At 46.4% G+C, this 26,325-nt stretch overlaps 1 protein-coding gene across 13 annotated transcripts in view; it reads right to left on the reverse strand.

Annotated features, from left to right (window-relative positions):
- LOC110498640 (type II inositol 3,4-bisphosphate 4-phosphatase) overlaps nucleotides 1-26,325 on the reverse strand; it is a 355,960-nt gene that overhangs the window by 47,349 nt on the left and 282,286 nt on the right. For all 13 annotated transcript variants that reach the window (XR_005037659.1, XM_036954244.1, XM_036954242.1 and 10 more), the window contains 4 exons: nucleotides 24,326-24,395; nucleotides 19,672-19,819; nucleotides 11,222-11,352; nucleotides 1,919-2,023 (listed from right to left, as the gene is read on the reverse strand). Coding sequence is in view for 12 of the 13 variants with exons in the window: in XM_036954244.1 (XP_036810139.1) it covers nucleotides 1,919-2,023; nucleotides 11,222-11,352; nucleotides 19,672-19,819; nucleotides 24,326-24,395 (454 nt within the window). In the remaining variant the exon portion in view is untranslated. The remainder of the gene's footprint in view (nucleotides 1-1,918; nucleotides 2,024-11,221; nucleotides 11,353-19,671; nucleotides 19,820-24,325; nucleotides 24,396-26,325) is intronic.

Consider the following 26,325-nt stretch of genomic DNA (forward strand, 5'->3'; position numbering starts at 1 on the left):
TTGTGAATAACATTTACCATTAAACATTTCACCAAATAATAATTCAAGGAAAATTACTCAAAAATGTGAGGACTGCGGTTCGTATCCATTTAAAAGTAATCACATTTATTACAGTTACGCAATAAGAATGCAATTTGCAAATGACACACACCAGAAATCTTCACGATTAAAAGGATACAAAATATCCGTTTAACAATAAGTCTTAACAGCATAGAATATTCACCACGACAGTACCAATGTATATCAGGTTAACCAATGACTCCATGATCTAAGTTAAAACTCAACTTTTATTCTTCCAAGAGCGCCAATTCCCTGTATCTCCTATTGTCTAATTAACTTCACTTTGATAGCCCAAAACAGTACAACAAAGACATGAAAACCCACACATTCTCGGATCTAATCACCACACCTCAACACCGTATGATAAGAGCACACCTGTGTTGCTCTTCTTTGAACTATCCGCCGCCCGATGAACAGAACGACAGTTTCTCTGTAGCAATGAATCCATACGCTGACGACTGAAACTGTAGCTCTTCCTGAACTCTTGAAACAATCCAAACATGAATTTAGTCGATTCAAGTCTCATCTGTCTTTACACCTCTCCTGGCTTCAGTGACCCTAGGACATCTGTGGGAATGTCTCTTCCTCGAGATGGCCACAGATGTGATCGCCCCTAGATGGTCTGTCGTTCAAACAATGCCGTAAATGGTGACTGAGTCATCATACTGTGCTCCCACGCCAGCCAGTCGCTAGTATCGTCACCTTCTCTCATTCACTCACTACATGATCAATAGTGGAACGCAAATCCAAATGCAAAAGCTATGCATGGTTTGGTTTGGTTTGGGAGGAAAGAAAGACCAAACTAGAGGAAATACGACTATAATTCCTGACAAGCACAGAAAACTAGGTGACTAATAGAAAGGACGTTGAGGTCATTTACATGGATGGACAAAGTCAAATCGTTTTTCACCCCAAAGGAAACAACTGCCCGAGGGAGTGACCAGACTAGACTCTGTGGAAGCCATTTTATCAACAAACAATGCATCACCATGTGTTTCAAGAGCTATTGTGTCTTCTGGAAACTTGGCAACAGAGACCAAGCTGAACTGAACCAGGAACGATCTCTTTCAACACATTCTCCCTCTTTCTCAAGGGTGGTAGACTTCTGACTAACCCTTCTTTTTGACCAGTCAGTCAGTGGTCGTGGTTTTCGCTAACAGCTCCATTCCCCTTATTCTCCTTATTGTATGTCCCTGATGTGCTGAGTAGTCGAGATCTGTGTCAAGGCTTGTCTAGCCTTCAACTTTACAATCAATCAAACGCTGAGACAACTCGAAACTGAGGAACATTCCCCAAGAGCTAGCACGTTTGCAGTTACTGAGCGCATCCCAGAGCTAGCGTGTAGAAGCGTGTCAGCGGCCATAATGCATCTTGACAAGTCTAGGGCCGAACTAGAGAGGTGAGTATTGGGGTTGGTTGTAGAGGGAGATGGAAGCTCTAAGGCAGGCTATTCTGTGTATTCCCTCTCAGGGCCAAACGCGTAGGGCTTCGTTAGACCATTGTCTGCCGGTCGGTCTGTCTGTCAGAGTTAATGTGCACCTGTCAGCACCCCAGATGCCTCTGATCCGCGCCTTGTGCGCTCTCCTGACAAGAGAAGAAGTAGAGCAAAGGACGTGAACTCTTGAACTGCAACGGCTGTAGGTGACGTTCAAGACCCCAGTGCTCATTCCCAGCAGCTGGAAAACCCCCGTGAAGTTGTAATAGTCAGGGTTATATTCATTAGGGCACACCATAACCCTGAAAACTAAAATGTACATTTCTTATTGGACAAGTCCAGCTAGTCCTTCCCTGTTTGAATCCGTTTTTGGTGCCTAATGAATACAACCCATATGCTTTATAGGTCCATTTGGACACACACCTGTTTGTCTGGGACACGTCACCCTCATCCTCTGGGTGTGCAGGTTGATAGGGATGAACTCTAGATACCTCTGGGCCTTGCTGCAGCTCGGCTTGAACGACGGACCTGGAAAAGATAGAGAAGAAAAGATGTGTCAGTATTGGACACATTGCAAGCCATTAAGATACTTATACCTGAAAGAGGCTTTCCACGTCAGGCAAAAGGCCTCATAGTAGAGCCCAGTGACATCCAGCACTCCCTCCCATCTGGTCTTGCAACGCTTAGTGGTCTCTCTCAAATCCACACTATTAGCTCAACTTTAAAGCGCCACTGCATCAAATTCAGCATCTTCATCTTCAATGTCATAGATTACAAGATCATGTTATCAAACTCATAGACCAAACACAGAAGCCTATCGGCTGCATGCCACCAATCCTTAAGGAGTCACACCCTTGAGTACAGAACTGTTTCGTCTGGACACAGGAGTGTATTCATTACGCCGATTCTGTTGCAAAGCTTTTCTTAAACGGACGCAAACGGAACGAAATGGGGAAGGACCCACCTGAATTTGTCCAATAAAACCATTTGTTTGGACAAATGATTACACCCCAGTTCATTACTAGCCTGAGCTTCTTATCTGGCTGAGCTTGTAGCTCCAGTTATGACCCTCACATGTCAGCACAGACAGAAATATATACCTTTTAAAAATACAGCTATTACAAACCTGCAAACACCTATATCTTCTAATGGACACGTTACGCATAGCTACTGTAAAATCACTTTAAAGCCTGGATTTACCTTCCAATGCAAGATACTTAGAAATATATATCACAGATACCAGAGACTTCTCCGCATTTCAAAACCAGCTCAATTTCAGATCAGGCCTTCCAATGCATCCACTAATGTACAGTGTAATCCTCTAAGCATAGGATTTGATCCTCTTTTGCACCACTTGCTTTGTACCAAACTTCCAATTAAAACGGTACCCCCAAAAGATAAAGCACAGGCTTATGCTGAAGATGAAAAACACTATCTGACGCTCCACGCCGGTAGCGTAAATCCTAAATATGTAAATAGAGTAGGAAAACTTTCTTTGAAATAGGGCTAAGCTTTTAAGAACAGTCAAACAACGCAGGCTATCTGACATTCTGCGGTGTTTGCTGAAGGAGAGGGTATTTGTGTGAGTCAAGATAAAGGTAGGGTAAAAACAGGTACACACACACATACACGCACACACGAGGGAAAATCGTATTCTCCTCAAACAAACATTTGAAGTTCTCTTCCAAATTAGTTCCACATCAAAAATGTTTAATTGGCTTTTCTCTCGATTCGATCAGAACTCTGTGTTTCCAGCTTTGAGAAATTCCACGCAACTCAAACAATCAATCAGACATCCAAACATGGGGGAAAAAAACATGTTGATGTGTCTGCATAAGGACTGGGTGCATATACCCTTGTCCTGTATATTCCATTTGAGCAGAGAGGTCTATACATCCCATTTGTCAACATAATGTTGGAATCCCATTTTATACAAATGTCCTTTCAGCCAAGACTATAATAAACTGTTCCAAGTAGATGTTTGCGGTGCTAATTCCAAATATGTATCCACAGGGAAAAGCACACGCAGGATACCAAAGTTATAGGCTCAGTAATTTCATTTATTTAGATATCCTGCTTGTGCTTTTCCCTGTGGATATATATTTTGCATCCCATTTCCCCATCCCACCCAGCGTTAGGAGGACCCAGTGAGCGTTTGCACGTGCAGGAGTCAGTGTGCTGTCGAGGACACCACACGTGTCCCCACTACCACCCATGAAACATTTAACTGCTCTTCCAGTTGGCTACACTTACAACATGCTAGCCTGATGCTAGCACATCTGGTCTCCAGCTGCTTACTTACAGATGTCCACACAGGCTCCAGATTATTGACTGTACATTTTTGTACAGGCCCTACATGGAATGCTAGCTAGGGTTCAAGTCTGTTTCATTCCTTTGCCATGTGTGATGGCCAAATACCCAAATTATATCCGGCTATTCGTTTAATATCTGTATCACCACCCTTCAAAAGCTCCTAGTTTGGCAGCCATCTTTATATTCTTGTTTCTGACGTCACATATTCATCTGTAGCATTTAGCTAAACATGCCCTATGGCCTCTCCCAGCTGTGCTAGGTTGAGCGATCTCTTACGGCTAATGCTAAAGTCTGCCAGGGGCCTTGCCATCACTTCAGCTCAGTGGGCTGCCGTCAGTCACTCTGTCAACTGTGTGCACTGGGGACGGGGGCTAATCGAGCTAGCGATCGGTGCAAGTTAGACGAATTAGCCGTATCAAATTCCCATCTGTTTGCCCAGGTGGTCAGTCTGTGTGACAGGAGGGAGCCAGGATACTGACCCACACACAGCTGGCTGGCCAAAGTGGAGGGGGTTGGAGTGGAGGGACTCTCTCACTCTGATTTAACCCTGATCTTACCAGGTAAGTTGACTGTGAACACATTCTCATTTACAGCAACGACCTGGAGAATAGCTACAGGGGAGAGGAGAGGGGATGAATGAGCCAATTGGAAGCTGGGGATGATTATGTGGCCATGATGGTATGAGGGACAGATTGGGAATTTAGCCAGGACACCGGGGTTAACACCATGGGATCTTTAGCGATCACAGAGAGACAGGACACCTGCTTAACATCCCATCCGAAAGACAGCACCTTACATAAGGCAATGTCCCCAATCACTGCCCTGGGGCATTGGGATATTTTTGGGGGGACCAAAGGAAAGAGTGCCTCTTACTGGCACTCCAACACCACTCCCAGCAGCATCTGGTCTCCCATCCAGGACCAACCATGCTTAGCTTCAGAGGCAAGCCAGCAGTGGGATGCAGGATCTGTCTCTGTCAGCCTGGAGACACATTATGGGGTGCCTTTGGATCGCTAACTTCAGAAACGGTTGTTCAATCCACTAACGATTACAGATGGTGGCAGAAAGTACCTTCTCCTTCCTGTACCAATCCATCCATGAACATAGTCAATATCGTCTTTGATTAGGGCCATTTCAACCATCTGGAGAGTTCAAAAACCTTTTCCAATGCAGTATCACACATCCTTCCAAATGAAAAAGCCAATATGTAGCAGTAGTAGCAGCAGCAGCATCCAATCAGGCCCGGTAGCTAGCTAGCAGCATAGACTTTAAAGAAGCTTAACAGTGGGGGGGGGGCTGGTGCTGAGGAAAGCAGAGGAACACAGCGAAAGCGTCAGCGTTCACAGGCTCAAGCCGCCTCAGGACACACTTGGCACAGCAAACAAGACTCCCAAATAACCACCGCCGGGACGGGAGGCCGGGGTTCAGATTGATGCTGGGACTGATTTGTGCATTTAACATTTTTCCTATTCTCCCTCCACTCCTCTTGTGCGGTGCAGACAGGGATACATTTTTTGGGGTGGCTCAGGGAATTCTCTCAGAGTGTATCCGAGGATTTCCTTTCATTAAAATAGCAGGCAACTTAGAGCTCCCACAGTGGAGGAACTGGAAACACACTGGTGGTGTCTGTAGACTGTCTACAATATACAGGACTACAGTGGCTCACACACTGGCGACACAGCTCACACACTACTTCATCCCTCAGGCGCCTCTGTAACAATACAACAAGACTATTTAGTCTAGAAGGGGGACTTTGCTCTTAGGCCGTCACCATGGTTGAAGAGCGAGTGACAGACGGGTCTTCACTGTAGCTGACCGATGGCGTAGGAAGGCCAACAAACATTCACTAACGGATTTAACCAAGCTTCTAATTCGCCGGCCGGCAAACAATAGGAGTGGGAGAGATGATGAATGAATGAATTATTAGAGCATCTGAAGTATGCTGGGGTCATTCCAGCTTAATAAGTATGAATAAAAGGAAAACACCCGTTTTGTTTTTGAAACTGTGGAAGAGGATTTATTCACTCAAACCCCACCCCCCAGACTACAGGCACAAATCCCCACAGACTACTGGCACACAACGCAGTGAGTCCATCCTCCTCAAACCCCCACAGGCTACTGGTACACAACGTAGTGCGTCCATCCTCCTCAAACCCCCACAGGCTACTGGCACACAACGTAGTGCGTCCATCCTCCTCAAACCCCCACAGACTATTGGTACACAACGCAGTGCGTCCATCCTCCTCAAACCCCCACAGACTATTGGTACACAACGTAGTGCGTCCATCCTCCTCAAACCCCCCACAGGCTACTGGTACACAACGCAGTGAGTCCATCCTCCTCAAACCCCCACAGGCTACTGGTACACAACGTAGTGCGTCCATCCTCCTCAAACCCCCACAGGCTACTGGCACACAACGTAGTGCGTCCATCCTCCTCAAACCCCCACAGACTATTGGTACACAACGCAGTGCGTCCATCCTCCTCAAACCCCCACAGACTATTGGTACACAACGCAGTGCGTCCATCCTCCTCAAACCCTTACAGACTATTGGTACACAACGCAGTGCGTCCATCCTCCTCAAACCCCCACAGACTATTGGTACACAACGCAGTGCGTCCATCCTCCTCAAACCCCCGACAGGCTACTGGTACACAACGCAGTGCGTCCATCCTCCTCAAACCCTTACAGACTATTGGTACACAACGCAGTGCGTCCATCCTCCTCAAACCCCCGACAGACTACTGGTACACAACGCAGTGCGTCCATCCTCCTCAAACCCCCCACAGGCTACTGGTACACAACGTAGTGCATCCATCCTCCTCAAACCCCCCACAGACTACTGGTACACAACGCAGTGCATCCATCCTCCTCAAACCCCCACAGACTATTGGTACACAACGCAGTGCGTCCATCCTCCTTAAACCCCCACAGACTACTGGTACACAACGCAGTGCATCCATCCTCCTCAAACCCCCACAGACTATTGGTACACAACGCAGTGCGTCCATCCTCCTCAAACCCCCACAGACTATTGGTACACAACGTAGTGCGTCCATCCTCCTCAAACCCCCACAGACTATTGGTACACAACGCAGTGCGTCCATCCTCCTCAAACCCCCACAGACTATTGGTACACAACGCAGTGCGTCCATCCTCCTCAAACCCTTACAGACTATTGGTACACAACGCAGTGCGTCCATCCTCCTCAAACCCCCACAGACTATTGGTACACAACGCAGTGCGTCCATCCTCCTCAAACCCCCACAGACTATTGGTACACAACGCAGTGCGTCCATCCTCCTCAAACCCTTACAGACTATTGGTACACAACGCAGTGCGTCCATCCTCCTCAAACCCCCACAGACTATTGGTACACAACGCAGTGCGTCCATCCTCCTCAAACCCCCGACAGGCTACTGGTACACAACGCAGTGCGTCCATCCTCCTCAAACCCCCCACAGGCTACTGGTACACAACGTAGTGCATCCATCCTCCTCAAACCCCCACAGACTATTGGTACACAACGCAGTGCGTCCATCCTCCTCAAACCCCCACAGACTATTGGTACACAACGCAGTGCGTCCATCCTCCTCAAACCCTTACAGACTATTGGTACACAACGCAGTGCGTCCATCCTCCTCAAACCCCCGACAGGCTACTGGTACACAACGCAGTGCGTCCATCCTCCTCAAACCCCCACAGACTATTGGTACACAACGCAGTGCGTCCATCCTCCTCAAACCCTTACAGACTATTGGTACACAACGCAGTGCGTCCATCCTCCTCAAACCCTTACAGACTATTGGTACACAACGCAGTGCGTCCATCCTCCTCAAACCCCCACAGACTATTGGTACACAACGCAGTGCGTCCATCCTCCTCAAACCCTTACAGACTATTGGTACACAACGCAGTGCGTCCATCCTCCTTAAACCCCCACAGACCACTGGTACACAACGCAGTGCGTCCATCCTCCCTCCTCCTCTTCAATCTCACTTTCCCTCTCCCCCACTTTCTCACCCTCTCACTTGTAACATTGCAACTAGCCACCACATACACACCTCTTTCTCTCTCCATCTTTCTTACATCTCTCTATCCTCCCACTCCTCACCTTTCCTTTAATCACATTAGGTATCAATACTTAACCTGCTTGCTGCCTTCTCTGCCCGGCTCGTTTAGCGTTGTCTGTCACTGCGCCGACTTAATGCGGTGCTGGATTATAGGCTGCGAGGGCCGCCTCTTCTGCTGCACGGTGTCCAACGGCTACCAGCTAACTTGATCATCACACAATGCAGCATCTGGCCATGCAGGGAGAGCTGTCATGAAGCATCTCAACCCACGCCGATTTGCCCTCTACTTACTAGATGGTGTGTGTGTGTGTGTGTGTGTGTGTGTGTGTGTGTGTGTGTGTGTGTGTGTGTGTGTGTGTGTGTGTGTGTGTGGCCATCGTCACTCATCAGAGGTTCGCAGGGAAAAAACACCTTGACAAATATCTCATTATGGAATGAGAGGTGTGGGAGAAAAAATCTATCCCTCCATCAGGATACTATGGCCGCTGGGACCCAAGGAAGCTGGGATAGAGGGTCGATAGAGGGATGGGGGAGGGATAGAGTGAGAGAAAGAGAGAGAAATTGAGAGAGAGTTGTTATGGCTCGCGCTGTGACCCATCAAGTATCGTGTTGTGGAAGTCTATTGAATTTGGTCGAGGACAGATATAGATAATTTGATAGTGCCAAATAATATCTGTCATTTTGTGCAACAGAGTGGATGTATGTAGGTGGGTGTGTGTGTGTGTGTGTGTGTGTGTGTGTGTGTGTGTGTGTGTGTGTGTGTGTGTGTGTGTGCGTGTGTGTGTGTGTGTGTGTGTGATTCAGCCAAACAGATAGAGTGTCTAAGTTTTGTTCTGCATCTTGTCAGTATGAATCAGCAGGATAAGCGTGTAAACCCTATCAATATCAGATGAAGCCCCCCCCCCCCCCCCTCCCCCCCGCACGCACACACACACACACACAGAGTAGCACTCAATCAGCTTCCCCTTGTCAACAAAATGATTATCACGTAATTCTTCATTATCCCCCTTAACCCTTGTAGAAACTTTGTTGCTATGGAAACTAATGCAGCAGAAGACAGAAACACTGGAGAGTGTGTTTTCTGCTCTCCAGGATGAAGGGAAGTCGTAAAGAAGAAACAAAGGTGACTCGAGGTGGTCATCGGTCCCCAAGGCCTCAGTCCTCACCCAGTGTCATTTTTTACCCCGGATTAAATTCTGGATCTAATCGACACGTATCAATTATTCAAACATTAGTCAGATGAGTTCATCTTGATATGTGACATTGACTGTCTGTATATAAAATATGTTGTTCTGTTTTATATAGGGCTGGGTGCACGCTTATTAGTAACTGGAATAAGCAATTTCATAAAAGTGTAGTGTCTGGCTGCATTACACACCAAAGACCAGCAAATATTATTTTCATCTTCAACATAGGAATCACTACAAAACCTCTGGTATGATCTCTTATACTCCCGAGTGGTGCAGCGGTCTAAGGCACTGTACCTCAGTGCAAGAGGTGTCACTATAGTACCTGGTTCGAATCCAGGCCGTGATTCCTACCCTTACACTAAGGTAACCTGCCTAAATGACTACCGACCCGTAGCACTCACGTCTGTAGCTTTGAAAGGCTGGTCATGGCTTACATCAACACCATTATCTCAGAAACCCTAGACCCACTCCAATTTGCATACTGCCCTAATAGATCCACAGAAGATGCAATCTCTATTGCACCTCACACTGCCTGCTCCCACCTGGACAAAAGGAACACCTACTGTATGTGAGAATGCTATTCATTGACTACAGCTCAAGGTTCAACACCGTAGTACCCTCAATAAGCTAAGGACACTGTGACTAAACACCTCCCTCTGCAACTGGATCCTGGACTTCCTGACAGGCCGCCCCCAGGTGGTAAGGGTAGGTAACAACACATTTGCTACGCTGATCGTCAACATAGGGGCCCCTCAAGGATGCGTGCTCACTCCCTGTTCACTCATGACTGCACAGCCAGGCACGACTCCAACACCATCATTTGCAGATGACACAACAGTGGTAGGCCTGATCAACGACGAGAAAGTCTATAGGGAGGAGCTCAGAGACCTGGCTGTGTGGTGCCAGGACAACAACCTCCCCGTCAACATGATCAAGACAAAGGAGATGATTGTGGACTACAGGAAAAGGAGGACCGAGCACACCCCCATTCTCATTCGACAAAACCTATTCCCCCTCAGGAGACTGAAAAGATTTGCCATGAGTCCTCAGATCCTCAAAAGGTTCTACAGCTGCACCATCGAGAGCATCCTGACTGGTTATGTCACTTCCTGGTATGGCAACTGCTTGGCCTCCGACCGCAAGGCACTACAGAGGGTAGTGCGTACAGCTCAGTACATCACTGGGGCCAAACTTCCTGCCATCCAGGTCCTCTATACCAGAGGAAGGCCCTACAAATTGTAAAAGACTCCAGCCACCCAAGTCACAGACTGTTCCCTCTGCTACCGCACGGCAAGCAGTACCGGAGCACCAAGTCTAGGACCAAGAGGCTTCTAAACAGCTTCTACCCCCAAACCATGAGACTCCTGAACATCTAATCAAATAGTTACATAGACTATTTGCATTGCCCCCCCCCCCCCCCCCCCTCTCATTTGCGCCGCTGCTACATGTACATACCTTGACTAACCGGTGCCCCCGCACATTGACTCTCTACAGGTACCCCCTGTATATAGTCTCGCTATTGTTATTTTACTGCTGCGGTTTAACTACTTCTTACTTTTCTTATTCTTATTTGTATTTTTTAAACATGCATTGTTGGTTAGGGGCTTGTATGTAAGCATTTCACTGTAAGGTGAACCTGTTGTATTCGGCATGTGACTAAGTAAACTTGATTCGATGTACATTTGCAGCAGCACTAAGACAAGTCAGGGACACAATGGTAGGGATTATCTGGGCAGTGCTCGGGCCATTGATAAGTCATTGCCTCCACCTCTTTACCAAGCAATGATAAGTACAAAGGTATCCACTGCATCCCAGTCCACTGGAGACGGAGGAACATGTGTTTGTCTTGGTGACAAGGGCGAAACGTGAAACATCGGCAATTACAGAAACGTTGGCAATGTGGTAAACAAAAACAAGAAAAGGCCAAACAAAAACCCAAATAAGACGATTCAGCAGGGGTGTTCACAGAGAGGGATTTCAGAAATGCTCGCTTCTTCCCAAGGGTACCTCTACCCTTTTAAGAGAGGTAGAGAGCATTATAGCATGGTATAGGGCATGAAGCAGTGTGTGTGCATAGTGTAAATATGTGTGTGCGTATAGTGACTCTGTGTGTGTCCATGCTTGCCTGTGTGCATGTAGTAAGTCTTACCAGTGATCTTATTGAGCTCAGCCAGGGTCTCCTGGTAGGCAGCTATCACCTGTCCATAACGGCCAATCACCTCCTTCCTCAGGTTGTCCCAGTGGGGAGACAATTCCCCAAGGTCCCTCAGCTCCTGTATCCTGGAATGACAGGGGATCCACAGGGAATGTCAATGAGAGATACATGGAACGTTACGGAGTACAAGGAATTTCTCAACCGGACTCTGTCGGCTCAGTTCAATCAAACTCATATCCCACTGACACAGAAAGGGAGAGAGAAAGTAAGGAGAGCGACAGAGTAAGAACAGAGAGAGAGACAGTAAATCAATCAATACATTTTATTTGTAAAGCCCGGCCGAGCAAGCAGAGACATAAGCAGAAGCACAGTGGCCAGGAAGGAGCGCATATCCCTGTTCTGTCTTTACTGGGTAGAGATATACAGGAATGTCACTGAGAGGATACAGATCATTACAGAGTACATGCATGTATTTTGTAAATCAAGACATTCATAAAGATTGCTTTGGCAGGTTCAACACAACCACGTACAGTATTATCCAGCAAGACTGAACCTATTCTATGACCCCCTGCATCATCTAATGCTGTTGTGCTGGCTCATGGCCAATAGCACGGTTAGATTGCCTCCACTGTGACTAATGCTGTTCATTGTCTTCTGGTTTGAGTCATATGACCCTAACTGTCACAGTGGCGAGTGTATTAACAGACCGTTTAACACCTCTCTGATGCATGCAGGAACACACACACACACACACATGCACACACACACGCACGCACACACACACACACACACACACACACACACACACACACACACACACACACACACACACACACACACACACGCACGCACGCACGCACGCACACACACAGATGGGCGCCTACACACAAATGCGCACACACACACACACACCATTTACCCCATCCCTGAGCCTCACTGCTTAGTCGATAGACTGATCATTATGAAACAAATCCCACCCTCAGGCTAGAAGCCATTTTGTCCACTTATCCACTCGTACCAACATCACCCCTTCTTCTCTTCTCCCAGTCAGAGACATCCTACCACCCAGATCCCATTAACCAATAATGAACCCCTCTATCTAGCCCTCTTCTCTAGTTTGTCGGAGTCGATCGCCACGGCAACCGGATTCATCTCATAGAGAGGCGTGCGTGTGAGGCGTGTAGCCGGAGGGCCAAAATACCCCTACACGTTGCCATTAGGGGCCCGAGGTAAACTGAGGTAATTGCCGAGGAAATAACCACCCGTTGCCGGAGGCGTCCAAGCTGATACCCAGGCCACCGCCTTAGCCCGCTAGGTCGTAGTTACCATCTGAATGGCTGTGATCCGACGTGATATGAGACACGGTGCCTGTACTATCCACTGTAAAGAAGGTCTTGATCTCAATGATACATAGGGGGTTTCGATGGGCTATTTGCTTTAATAGAGATGTGTTATTCTTGACAACGGATCCAATGTTTCTCAGACTACAGACAGTGTGGTGCTGCTAATCAGACTCACTAAAATGTCAATTAGCCACTATAAGAATATGTTATCAGACTGATTGATCTATTCTAATTAATTTGCAAACATATCATCGATCGACATGTTCGCATGATGTGTTTTTGTGAGAGATTAAGAGACATTTGCAAACATATCAAATCATCTACAGTACCTTGCAAAAGTATTCGGCCCCCTTGAACTTTGCGACCTTTTGCCACATTTCAGGCTTCAAACATAAAGATATAAAACTGTATTTTTTTGTGAAGAATCAACAACAAGTGGGACACAATCATTAAGTGGAACGACATTTATTGGATATTTCAAACTTTTTTAACAAATCAAAAACTGAAGAATTGGGCGTGCAAAATTATTCAGCCCCTTTACTTTCAGTGCAGCAAACTCTCTCCAGAAGTTCGATGAGGATCTCTGAATGATCCAATGTTGACCTAAATTACTAATGATGATAAATACAATCCACCTGTGTGTAATCAAGTCTCCGTATAAATGCACCTACACTGTGATAGTCTCAGAGGTCCGTTAAAAGCGCAGAGAGCATCATGAAGAACAAGGAACACACCAGGCAGGTCCGAGATACTGTTGTGAAGAAGTTTAAAGCTGGATTTGGATACAAAAAGATTTCCCAAGCTTTAAACATCCCAAGGAGCACTGTGCAAGCGATAATATTGAAATGGAAGGAGTATCAGACCACTGCAAATCTACCAAGACCTGGCCGTCCCTCTAAACTTTCAGCTCATACAAGGAGAAGACTGATCAGAGATGCAGCCAAGAGGCCCATGATCACTCTGGATGAACTGCAGAGATCTACAGCTGAGGTGGGAGACTCTGTCCATAGGACAACAATCAGTCGTATATTGCACAAATCTGGCCTTTATGGAAGAGTGGCAAGAAGAAAGCCATTTCTTAAAGATATCCATAAAAAGTGTCGTTTAAAGTTTGCCACAAGCCACCTGGGAGTCACACCAAACATGTGGAAGAAGGTGCTCTGGTCAGATGAAACCAAAATTGAACTTTTTGGCAACAATGCAAAACGTTATGTTTGGCGTAAAAGCAACACAGCTCATCACCCTGAACACACCATGCCCACTGTCAAACATGGTGGTGGCAGCATCATGGTTTGGGCCTGCTTTTCTTCAGCAGGGACAGGGAAGATGGTTAAAATTGATGGGAAGATGGATGGAGCCAAATACAGGACCATTCTGGAAGAAAACCTGATGGAGTCTGCAAAAGACCTGAGACTGGGACGGAGATTTGTCTTCCAACAAGACAATGATCCAAAACATATAGCAAAATCTACAATGGAATGGTTCAAAAATAAACATATCCAGGTGTTAGAATGGCCAAGTCAAAGTCCAGACCTGAATCCAATTGAGAATCTGTGTAAAGAACTGAAAACTGCTGTTCACAAATGCTCTCCATCCAACCTCACTGAGCTCGAGCTGTTTTGCAAGGAGGAATGGGAAAAAATGTCAGTCTCTCGATGTGCAAAACTGATAGAGACATACCCCAAGCGACTTACAGCTGTAATCGCAGTAAAAGGTGGCGCTACAAAGTATTAACTTAAGGGGGCTGAATAATTTTGCACGCCCAATTTTTCAGTTTTTGATTTGTTAAAAAAGTTTGAAATATCCAATAAATGTCGTTCCACTTCATGATTGTGTCCCACTTGTTGTTGATTCTTCACAAAAAAATACAGTTTTATCTTTATGTTTGAAGCCTGAAATGTGGCAAAAGGTCGCAAAGTTCAAGGGGGCCGAATACTTTCGCAAGGCACTGTATCACCACCCTCCACCCTCTCGCCTCACGAAACCCAATTGAGAATGGCACAGAAGTAAACTTAGCCAGATAGATAGTGCCATGCTGCCCAAGTGCAGTTAACCTTTCTCCTTGACCCCCCTTTCCACCTTAAAGTGTACCCTCTCTCTACGGTAGTTAACATAAGTAGTGCTATCTGGGGTCCTTGGGACGTCCCTACCCTAAACCCTAGCCCTAACCATTTTAAATTTCAACTTCAATAGGGTAGGGACATCCCAAGGATCCCGGAGAGTAAGGACCTGCTGTAAATAAGCTCTGTGGCAGACCTAGTGGTGGAACAGATTGCTCTGTGACCAAGACGCTGTGCGGCTATGCTCCACAGGTGAGTTGTGGGTAACGGCCATAGGGAGCATTGATTCAACATCATGGGAGACAGTTAAAGGGATAGTTCCATGATTTTACATATTTATGTATTTGTTTCCTTATTAGCATTTCTTGACAGTGGCTAGCTCAACTAAACCAGCGTGGATTGCAGTCCTTGTCCATAGACTGATTTCAAGTAACAAAACAAATATCTAAACATGTAAAATAGAGTAACTACCCCATTAATTTTGATTACCATAAGTAATAGGGACTTATCTAGCCAAACCAGGTGGGCTTCCGACTTTTCGCTTCCAGAATATTCCGTAAAAAGAGAACTTCAGTATCTCATTCCGGAATCTCATTAAGAGCTAAGATCAGCCACCCTTAATTGTGTGGAGATTTCCTCAGAGAACAATGATGAGTTCCCATGTAAAGTTCCCGACTCAAAGCCGTCCCGTGTAGCTTTAACACTTTCAACCAGAAGATTAGCATCTTTGTAAATTAGTCAGCGCACAAAAGGCACCCGATTTCTTTTTAAAACAGGACAAAAATATTCTCCAGTATCAGTTTGGGGTAGAAGAGGGAGAAAAAAATGATTATTTCTCTTTGTTCTGTATGGTAATCCGACACCACTGCTGACAGAGATAATGATATTGGCCCTCTCGCAGAGTAGGAGATGGGGACGTTCAGATAGGTGTCATTTCGTGGGGGTTGGCGTAGTGAGGTTTAAAGTAGACCCACTCCATGAGGCCTCGATGCTCCAATCAAACATATTGTTCTAACCCAGCCATCCACTTGGGTTTGGAGAGGGCTCTAATGCTCATGAGAGAATGCAGTGTGTGTGTGTGTGTGTGTGTGTGTGTGTGTGCGTGCGGTGCGTGCGTGTGTGTGTGATGCTCTCTCTATGATGCCGTCTGATTCCAGCGCTATAGCCACTTTGTCAAACACCATACCCATGCTCTTCAGCAGATTGCAGCCATTCAGTGTAATCCATATTCTTCTGTCTAAACCACTGTTATTTGTGTATCAAGAGGCGTCAGCCAGCCCAGACAGGTTATTTTGATGCTGGGCAGACAGCGGTGGTTGGGGGTCAGTGGGTGAACAACAGTGTGTGTGCCGGGGGGTAGGGGGAGACTGAGTCACAAGCCTTAAGAGGGACAATGAATAGGGAAGATGAAGGAGGGAGGGAGATGTGGTAGAAAGCTATAGATAGTACACTGCATAATGAAACTCTGACCTTGCGGGGGGGGGGGGGGGGGGGGGCAGAGAAACTGCGTTACGCCAGTGAGATAGAGAGAGGGGAAGAGAGGGATAGACGGGGGGAGGGGTGACAATGAGTCACAGGCCTTAAGAGGGACACTGAGTAGGGAAGATGAAGGAGAGCGAGAAAGAGTGAGAGAGACAAATGCAGGGAAGATTGACATGAGCGAGAGACTGAGACTTGAAGAACAAGGCACAGTAGGGAATGAGGGCAAAAGTAGACAGAGGCCTCAGACAGGCAAGCAGAAGAAAGAAAATGGGAGAGAGAGAGAGAGAGAGAGAGAGAGAGAGAGAGAGAGAGAGAGAGAGAGAGAGAGAGCTGTTATGTTCAAACTGACTTGGACAGATGAGGGGTACAGAATACATTTTCCAAAGAGCAAAGACCTGTCATGTGAGAGACTTTATTTCATGCTGTGTTATAGTGGTCTGTTCAATTTAATCACCAAGAGCTTTGGGCCTGGGGTCAATATAACCTGCGTGAGACGACTCACAAACAGAAGCCTCCTTCTTTACATCCCAACCTGCCTCCTTTACTGTAGACGTTCAAGTACATAGAGAACTATAGCCTACTGATTTCCATATACTGTGCTTTACTGAAATGTAGTGTAGAGAGGCCGTAGTATCAACCACCAACCAAAGGCAGACCGCTGTGACACTCTTTAGTTCACAGGAGCAGAAGATGATCAGCTCACTTCCTCCTTGTTGAATGGGGAAGGAGTGTAGGCGTAGCTCGGAATTCATGAAACAATCAGATCAATTCATTAAAGAAAAGGGGAAATATTATTTAACGCCCACACACACATCCATAATTGGGACACTCACACACACAGTCACTCACACACACAGTCACTCACACACACAGTCACTCACACACACAGTCACTCACACACACAGTCACTCACACACAAAGAGCCACACAAGAGCTATACACCCACACACAAGGACAAAGATTAAACAGGCATGTTGATAAGGTTGGAACATGGCTGTCAACATCAAAGGGAACGAGGGATGAAGAGAGGAGAAAAAAAGATGCCACTATTAGCATAAAGTGATGCCGGGGAAGGAGACTATGCCACTTCACAGCGTGTGTGTGTGTGTGTGTGTGTGTGTGTGTGTGTGTGTGTGTGTGTGTGTGTGTGTGTCACTTCACAGCCTTAAAAGGCGTATCTTAATCATTAAAAGGGTAAAGCCTGATTGAGTTTTTACACAGAACTAAGAGGTAGCTAGAACGCCTGAAATCGTTTAAAGAGGATTACAAACAAGCTCTTAAACTCCCTATCTACCTGGTAGTGAATAATAGATATACATTGATGTGTGTGGTAAACAAACTCAATAACGTACTTGTGTTTTTGAACATGTGTCATACACACCCATTGTATAGTGACGGATCGAGATCGTTTTCTGAATAGTCCTTAATTGCTATAGCCATAATTTACAAATGAACGATATGTAACCATTGATTCCTGAACAAGAGAACATCTAAATGCCTCATGAGCTTAGTTCAACTGTCATACACCATCAGAACCCCAAATATAAGCTTGTTTTACTTGAATGTTTGTAACCAATGCAAACATAAACAAATGCTGTACAGCCTCAAAACACTATCATTTTTATGGTCAGTCCCTGCCTCCAAAATATGGAGGGTCAGTCCTTGCATCCATAGCTCCGTCTATGAATTTAAGAGTCGTTACATTTCTCCATCCCGTAGCTATTTACCTAAACAGAGGTGGGGTGAAGGCTTTGTTATACTTTCAATGAAGGACTCTAGCTTTAAAGTATTGTTCTACTCAGACTGCAAGTATCAAGAGAGGTTAGAGTCTAGAGGCAATAGACCAGGTAATAACAAGGCTTAAATAATAGCTTTTAAGGGTGGGAACTGGAGGGAAACCTTGGTCTGAGAATGTTCTAATCTAGAATTTGAGAGAAACCTTGGTCTGAGAATGTTCTAATTTGGAATTTGAGAGAAACCTTGGTCTGAGAATGTTCTAATCTAGAATTTGAGAGAAACCTTGGTCTGAGAATGTTCTAATTTGGAATTTGAGAGAAACCTTGGTCTGAGAATGTTATAATTTAGAACTTGAGAGAAACCTTGGTCTGAGAATGTTCTAATCTAGAACTTGAGGGAAACCTTGGCCTGAGAATGTTCTAATCTAGTTTAATGACTTGGGATTCCAAACTAGTGGGCCGATGGGGACACTCCATGTGTTCCAAATGGAAGCCTATCCTTTAAAGTGCACTACTTTTGACCAGGGCTCGTAGGGCACTATGAAGGGAATAGGGAGTCATTTGGGATACTGCCGCTGACCATGAGATCGACCGCTTGGGACTATATGACGGGCGGGGGATTATGAGGGATTGCTAGGGGACGGCGGGCGTGTTGAGGAACGATCTGTCCTGACAGACGCTCATAGGGCCCCTGAGGGAAGAGAACACTGAGATCCTCTTACCCATCACAGTGGCTTCTCTCTTATAAACTGATTAGGATAATCTATTCACTGGCAGGATCTTAACCTTTCCTTTATTGAGTACAATGGCAAAACTGGACCTGCCAAGGGAGGGTTAACTGACGGTTAATGAGGGTTAACTGTGGTTAAAGAAGGGACATTAAACTCCCAAATCTAATTTTGTCAGATGTTTCCAGATGTCAAAATCATCAGACTACTATTGAGGTATGAAAACATCTGACAAACTTGAATGTCTGTTGAGTATAATGTCCCATTAACACTGCACTAGGAACATTCTGGGGGATTCAAACGTCATCTGGAATCATTTTGGTTACAATACACATCCCTTTTTCCTCATCATCTTGTGGCCACTTTGACCACTAATTAGCTGACAAGATTAAGAGCAGAGTCAATTAGCGACACAGTACCTTCATCTTCCTCAAAGCCACTCTCAGCTCGATAAAGCTCCAGGACTTTGTTCAGAACAACGCAGTGTTGGGGAGAGTTGGTGTGTGTGTTTATCTCTCTCTTGCTCTCTCTCTCTCTCTCTCTCTCTCTGTGTCCCTCTCTGCATGTGTGTGTGTGTGTGTGTGTGTGCAAACGTCTGTGTGCCTGTATGCACGTGTACATCTGTGTGTGTGTGTGTTGCTGGTTGACTAGTGTGCAGGCGTACAACAATCCCCTTTTGAAGTGTTAAACAGACCTGAATAATTCAATCCTCTCTAAGTATAGCTCTTGAACAACCATTTACATCTCTGAAATAGGCCTGTTAATGTAGGCAGGCCCAGAGCTATAGTGCCCCTATTCAAATGAATGCAATGTACCTCCTAGTGGTTAGATTTAGGCTTAGAGTAAGGCTGTTACAATAGATCTTAGGTCTGTGCTCTCCCTATGTACTGATCCGAGGTCAGTGTTGATGTCTACCTCCAGTGGTTAAATTTGGTCTTACCTGATCCTCAATCAGCTGCTGTTTATTTCTCACAAATCACTGTGCTTATAAAGACAAGTCATTATCCCATATGAAATACTGTTCCAAGGTCAGGTTTTGCTTTGTCCCTCCCATTGGTTCAGTAAAGGCTCAACTGATCCTAGATGGGTTCTTACCTCCTCATGTCTTCCTGGATGTAGAGGTGGAGGAGCTGTCTGGGGATGCTGAAGGACAGAGTACACTCCTCCATCTGCTCTCTCACCAGCATCCATTTACTATCCACCGTCTGGAACTTGTAGACCTTACAAACCGGGTTCTTAAAGACTGGGAGAGAGGGAGGAGGTGGAGGGTGACAGGGAGAGGGGGAAGGGAGAAGGAGGGTAGAGAGAGAGAGAGAGAGGCGGGGGGAGACAGGGGGTGAGAGGGAGGAGGTGGAGAGAGAAAGAGAGACATACAGTATCAACCATCATGACATACTGAAAATGATCACATACACCTTCAAAGACATTTCTAAGTTTCACAAACATCAACCAGACGATGTGGTTTGGTTCTAAACAAACTTTGATACCGAGGAAAAACCCAAAGACAAAACTCTAACCCTTCAAAAAACGTATTTTCATGTGGCCTGTGCTGCAAATCCCATAATCAATAACAGTGTCTGCGATAGATAAGATTGCTGTTTGCCTCATCTTCCAAGAGCCGCATCTCTCTCTCTATCGCTCTTTCCACATCTCTCTCTCCAAGACTTAGAAAATGAAGAATATAAGAGATCTCAGGTCAGCCCATTAACTGATTCTTTCATTATTAAACAATTGCTTCATTGAATTTGATTCCCATTTGAATTGTTTGTTTATGATAGAGCAGTGAAGGAAAGGGAAGATGGTTGACTCCCCAAACTTTGCCTCACCATCTTCTCCTATTAAACCCCATTCAAATTAAACCCTTACACTCCTCTTCATATTTCTTCCTAGAGTAGCTATTAGCAGCAATCACGCGGCAACCAAAAAACAGCTTTAATACTCTTATCAGTGTGCTGGCAGTCGCTGGGTGAGAAAGCCGGAAAAAGCCGTACGCCTCAAACAGCTATTCGCAGTTCGCTGCCGTTGCTTCTTCTCTTAGAGGCCACGCTAGCGTTCTGGAAGGAAGTCACTCAATAGTAATAAGCTGTAGCGCTCCGATAGTAGTAGAAGAGACTTCACCATTGAAGACGGAGGCTTCAAGATGTGTAATGCTACCAAAAAAGCTACACGGCACCGAGGGTTGGGAATCACAAGTGTGACCCAAGCACTTATTCCTCCCTTTTAAAAAATAAAATCACTTTCCCTCTTCCTTGTGAAGCTGCAACCAACCAACTAACAGGGGTAATGTCAGTCCAACTCCTGGAGGAGAGGAGGAGAGGGGAGGGGAGAGGAAGGGGAGGAGAGGAGAGGAGGAGATGAGGGGAGGGGTGAGGAAGGGGAGGAGAGGAGAGGAGGAGATGAGAGGAGGGGAGAGGAAGGGGAGGGGAGGAGATGAGAGGAGAGGAGAGGAAGGAGAGGAGCGGAGAGGTAGGGAGAGGAGGGGAGGAGAGGGGAGAGGAAGGGAGACGAGGGGAGGAAAGGGGAGATGAAGGGGGAGGAGGGGAGGAGAGAGGTAGGGAGAGGAGAGGAGGGGTGAGGAGGTGAGAGAAAAGGGGAGAGGAGAGGTGGGAGGAGGAGGGGAGAGAAAAGGGGAGAAGAGAGGAAGGGGGAGGAGGGGAGAGAAAAGGGGAGAGGAGAGGAAAGGGGAGGAGGGGAGAGGAGAGGGGAGAGGAGAGGAGGGGGAGGAGGGGAGAGAAAAGGGGAGAGGAGAGGAGGGGGGAGGAGGGGAGAGGAGAGGAGAGGTGACAGGAGAGGGGAGAGGAGAGGAGGGGGAGGAGGGGAGGGGAGAGAAAAGGGGAGAGAAAAGGGGAGAGGAGAGGAGGGGAGAGGAGGGGAGAGAAAAGGGGAGAGGAGAGGAGGGGAGAGGAGGGGGGAGAAAAGGGGAGAGGAGAGGAGGGGAGAGGAGGGGAGAGAAAAGGGGAGAGGAGAGGAGGGGAGAGGAGGGGAGAGAAAAGGGGAGAGGAGAGGAGGGGAGAGAAAAGGGGAGAGGAGGGGAGAGAAAAGGGGAGAGGAGGGGAGGAGAGGCCCCGTTACCATATGCACCCATTTGCCATCCATTTACTTTCCAAGGTGCGAATTCAATACAGAGACTGGCCCTCTCTCCGTCATCCCTTTTCAATGTCAGGGCCTTATTCTGAGCACTTTGTCCTGGGTATTCAGAGTCCCATCTCCCATACAGAAGGCAACAGAGCGTTGGAGAATGTAGTGACAACCTTGTGATGTTCGGGCACGAGGGGCGGTGTGGCAGTGGAGAGACCTTCTAATTGGCAAATAATGTGTCAGAGGTGACTTTTACTAGAGGCACTGGGGTGGGAAGTAATGTGGTGTTCAGTTCAGTGTCAAGGACAGTCAGAGAGGTAAGAATCAGGCCCCTGGAAGGTTGGCTAGGACAAACTAGAGCCAAGCCCATCCACCATAGTTACTGGAACCAGGCTAGAGAGGACTATGTGAAAAAGATGATATCTGATCTGGTAGAGTATGGCTGAGGTCGGCAATCAACACAATAGTGTGAAAAGTAAAAAATAAGAAAGGGTTAAACTCCCACACCAGTAGAAATCGACTTTTTCACAACTTTCATTAGCTGGCTAAGGTTAGCTTAGCATGCTAGCTAATTACACTGACAGCTTCAGTCAGTGGCCTATTTGTTGTCATTTCTCTGCTACACCTGGAAATCACCACAACGTTCCCACCCCCAATTCCTGAATATGTATTAGCAGCCTGTGTCAGTCTTCGAGGTGGAGCCTAAAACAAGGATTTTCTTTCTAGGACAGGAATTACTCGAAATAGGCTCAGAAACTTCCTCTTTATCATTATATTATATTAATGATTACATCAAATGAAAAAGTACAGCTATGATTTGAAATGGAGAGGTTGATCTTGGATTATTAAATTACACTGTTGCTGCTGCTGTGTGGAGAGGGACAGGATTCTAGAGGGCATTTCAAAGAGTAAGTCAGAGTTAAAAAGAGAGAGGGAGAGGTGAGAGGGACAGATTGAGAGCGAGATGAAGGGATGACTGGTACTTCCTCCTTGCAGCGGACACGGTCGAAGGAGCAGATGAACCTCTGACCTCCCCCCGCCGCCACGCTAATCTGAAGGCCAATCAGATTGCTCCTTCCTCCTCTCCCCACACCTCTTAAGGAAATTACTTCTTCCCCGGGCGTCCCCCCCCTCCTGTGTGTGTGTGTATTGTGTGTGTGTTTGTGTGCATGTGTGTGTGCATCCTTCTCCGCTCTCCCCGCTCTGAAAGGGAATACAAGTGAATGGCTAAATTGCATTAGTCAATCTCTCTAAGTCTGCGGGGAGCGTGTTATAGTGATGGGACGCAGCTGTGCCACCCGCCTTCCTGCAACCCACCCCGCGCAGGAAGGCGGGTGGCACAGCCCCCTGGTGCCTGCCTCTCGCTAGCTAATTGCGACAGATAGTGACAATGACGACGGGTACAGAGAACAGAGCTGTAAGGAAAGTCATGCCAACACACGCTGAGGACGGAAATAGAGACAGACGAAGATAAGACTTTCTAGAAAGTACCGGGATACGATAATGAGGAAGGGAAAGAAAAAAAGAAAGCATAGAAGAAGAGGAGGACGGAGTTGGAGACTCAGAAGGGTTTCTTTTCCCCTCTGGAGAGGAACGAGTGATGAGAAAAGGGAAAGAAGGGCTTTATATTCCCAACACCGCAGGGAGTAGTGACCTTCTCAAGTCTCTCCTTCTCCTCCTCCCTCTTTCCCTCTCTCTTTTTTCTCACTCCTGGTGTTTCTGCTCGATTCTCCCCGCTCCCAGTGATCGAGTAACAAGCGAAGTGTGTTGCGCCATTCGGGGGCTTCTCCCTTAATTGGTATCACAGGATCGACGTGGCGCTGCTTCCGCTGGTCTGCCTCTCCAGCCAGTCCTCACGGAACAGATACAGAACCAGGACTGGAGCAGCCAAGGGAGGCAGGCGGACGTTCACCTTGTCTGGGGATATAATTACCTGCTTTAAAGGGGCACTTCACCATTTTATATACATTTTTTTGTACATCATATTAGTCCTGTCCTGCACCCATACCAGTGTCTAGATGTTTGAAAAAGGCATTTTCTACATTTTGTAGTTAAATAGAAAGGAAGAAAAGGTCCCACGATGATGTCATCGGAGACACTGGTATGGTGCTGTAGATAATGAATTAAAGGTTGGCCACGTCTCACACCTTTTCCACTGTCAACTGGCTCTCCCTCCCTTTACTTACTTAAACCAAGGCTTCCCGTTTTAATCTGAGAATGAATAATATGAGTTTTTTTCATCAAAATGGGTAGCCCCATTGAGACTTCAAATCTCTTTGGCGGGAGAAGGTTAGTCAAGGGCGGCGCACTTTCCAATGAGAAAACCAAGAAGTATACGGGGGTTAACTTAATGGATCACTTTATTACACTATGTCAATTTCAAGCTGCTTTTGGGGGTAACACTAGGTCATGGTAATTACAGGGGTGTAATAGGTTTTTTTAAGGGAAAATGCCCAAAAAACTTGAGATAAATCTTTTCAGTAATAAACTAATTTCACTAGGAGAGATTGGGGTGATTGGTTAGACAGGGGGAGGAAGGGGGATCAAATTAGAGGGGATAAAATTAGCCTTAAAGCTCATCCCACTGATTACAGGGTTGCCATGACGATGGACGTCAGCAGTTAAATTATAGGTGTTTAAAGGTAGAAGGAACAAGCGTCGTCGAACTTACCAGCACCCGTCAGGGGGCTATTATCTTTGTCGTTCTGGGTTCCCTGTGATGACTCACAAACTAAGGTGCACTGTGGAAAGAAGAGAGAGAGAAAGAGAGATGTTTGATGTTTACATGTACATGTCAAATCTCTACCATCAAACACACACATATGAATGTACATTGAACTCTGCTTTTCTCTGAGCAGCGGGGCGGCCACGTCTAGCTTGACATGTTGTTGGTTCAGCATGTCTTGCTCTTTAAATACATTTTCATTTAGCTCAGTGTTTTTTGGGACAGCAGGAGGTAAATGACAGGTGAAGCTAAACACACAGACACAGACACAGACAGACAGACAGACAGACAGACAGACAGACAGACAGACAGACAGACAGACAGACAGACAGACAGACAGACAGACAGACAGACAGACAGACAGACAGACAGGCAGACACAGACAGACAGACAGACAGACAGGCAGACACAGACAGACAGACAGACAGACAGACAGACAGACAGACAGACAGACAGACAGACAGACAGACAGACAGACAGACAGACAGACAGGCAGACACAGACAGACAGACAGACACACCAACCCTCCGTCATTCAAGAACGCTCCATGTGTTTGTCACCGTCCCCTTTGATAATGAGTATCTTCCCATCACAGCTGCTGAATGTCCCTTTATGATGATGCGTGCGGGATAAGACATCAAAGTGCCAGTGACAACCAACAGTTTTCAGGCCTCTCTGTCAGTGGCATCAAGGCTGACAAACCATCAGATATACACTTTAGCAGGTATCAGCTACTAGGACTGCTACTTTTGCAAAAAAAGTGGAATTTAGCAAAACAAGGTAGCTTCATTTATGTCAGGGGAATATAGTGAAACAAGGTAGCTTTCTTCACGTCAGGGGAACATAGTGAAACAAGGTAGCTTCATTTATGTCAGGGGAATATAGTGAAACAAGGTAGCTTCATATACATCAGGGGAATATAGAGAAACAAGGTAGCTTCATATACATCAGGGGAATATAGAGAAACAAGGTAGCTTTCTTCACATCAGGGGAATGTAGAGAAACAAGGTAGCTTTCTTCACATCAGGGGAATGTAGAGAAACAAGGTAGCTTTCTTGACGTCAGGGGAATGTAGAGAAACAAGGTAGCTTTCTTCATGTCAGGGGAATGTAGAGAAACAAGGTAGCTTTCTTCACGTCAGGGGAATATAGCAGGGGTGAAAATCCATACGAGAGGATGTGGCTCTGTTCATGTCAGATGAACTTAGCAGGACTCCACATGATAATTGCATTTCCATTTTTGTGTGTTGCACTTCCATTCAGTAACACTTCCATTCAGTGGCATCTATGAATCACATAATCATGCATAGTGTTAGGGTGTGAACATTTAAACGCAAAAAAGTTTAAACTAAATTGGGATCCTTAACGTTAACTAAAATCCCTAACTGAAAAACAAATGCTTTTTTTAAAACGCAGATGGAGAAAGTAAACAGCATAGTGGGTCAATTTCAGCAACAAATAAGAGCGTTGAAGCGCGAGACTCAAATCTCCCCCTGTTTTGGTGCCCTGGCTGGCGACCAAGGTGTGAACAGCGTGAAGCAAACAGAGACCGTGTGTGACTGTGTGAAGCGAACAGAGACCGTGTGTGACTGTGTGAAGCGAACAGAGACCGTGTGTGACTGCATGAAGCGAACAGAGACCGTGTGTGACTGCATGAAGCGAACAGAGACTGTGTGTGACTGCGTGAAGTGAACAGAAACTGTGTGTGACTGCATGAAGCGAACAGAGACCGTGTGTGACTGCGTGAAGCGAACAGAGACCGTGTGTGACTGTGTGAAGCGAACAGAGACCGTGTGTGACTGTGTGAAGCGAACAGAGACCGTGTGTGACTGTGTGAAGCGAACAGAGACCGTGTGTGACTGCGTGAAGCGAACAGAGACCGTGTGTGACTGTGTGAAGCGAACAGAGACCGTGTGTGACTGTGTGAAGCGAACAGAGACCGTGTGT

Source organism: Oncorhynchus mykiss, chromosome 19 (assembly GCF_013265735.2).
Source record: "Oncorhynchus mykiss isolate Arlee chromosome 19, USDA_OmykA_1.1, whole genome shotgun sequence".
Lineage (NCBI taxonomy): Eukaryota > Metazoa > Chordata > Actinopteri > Salmoniformes > Salmonidae > Oncorhynchus > Oncorhynchus mykiss.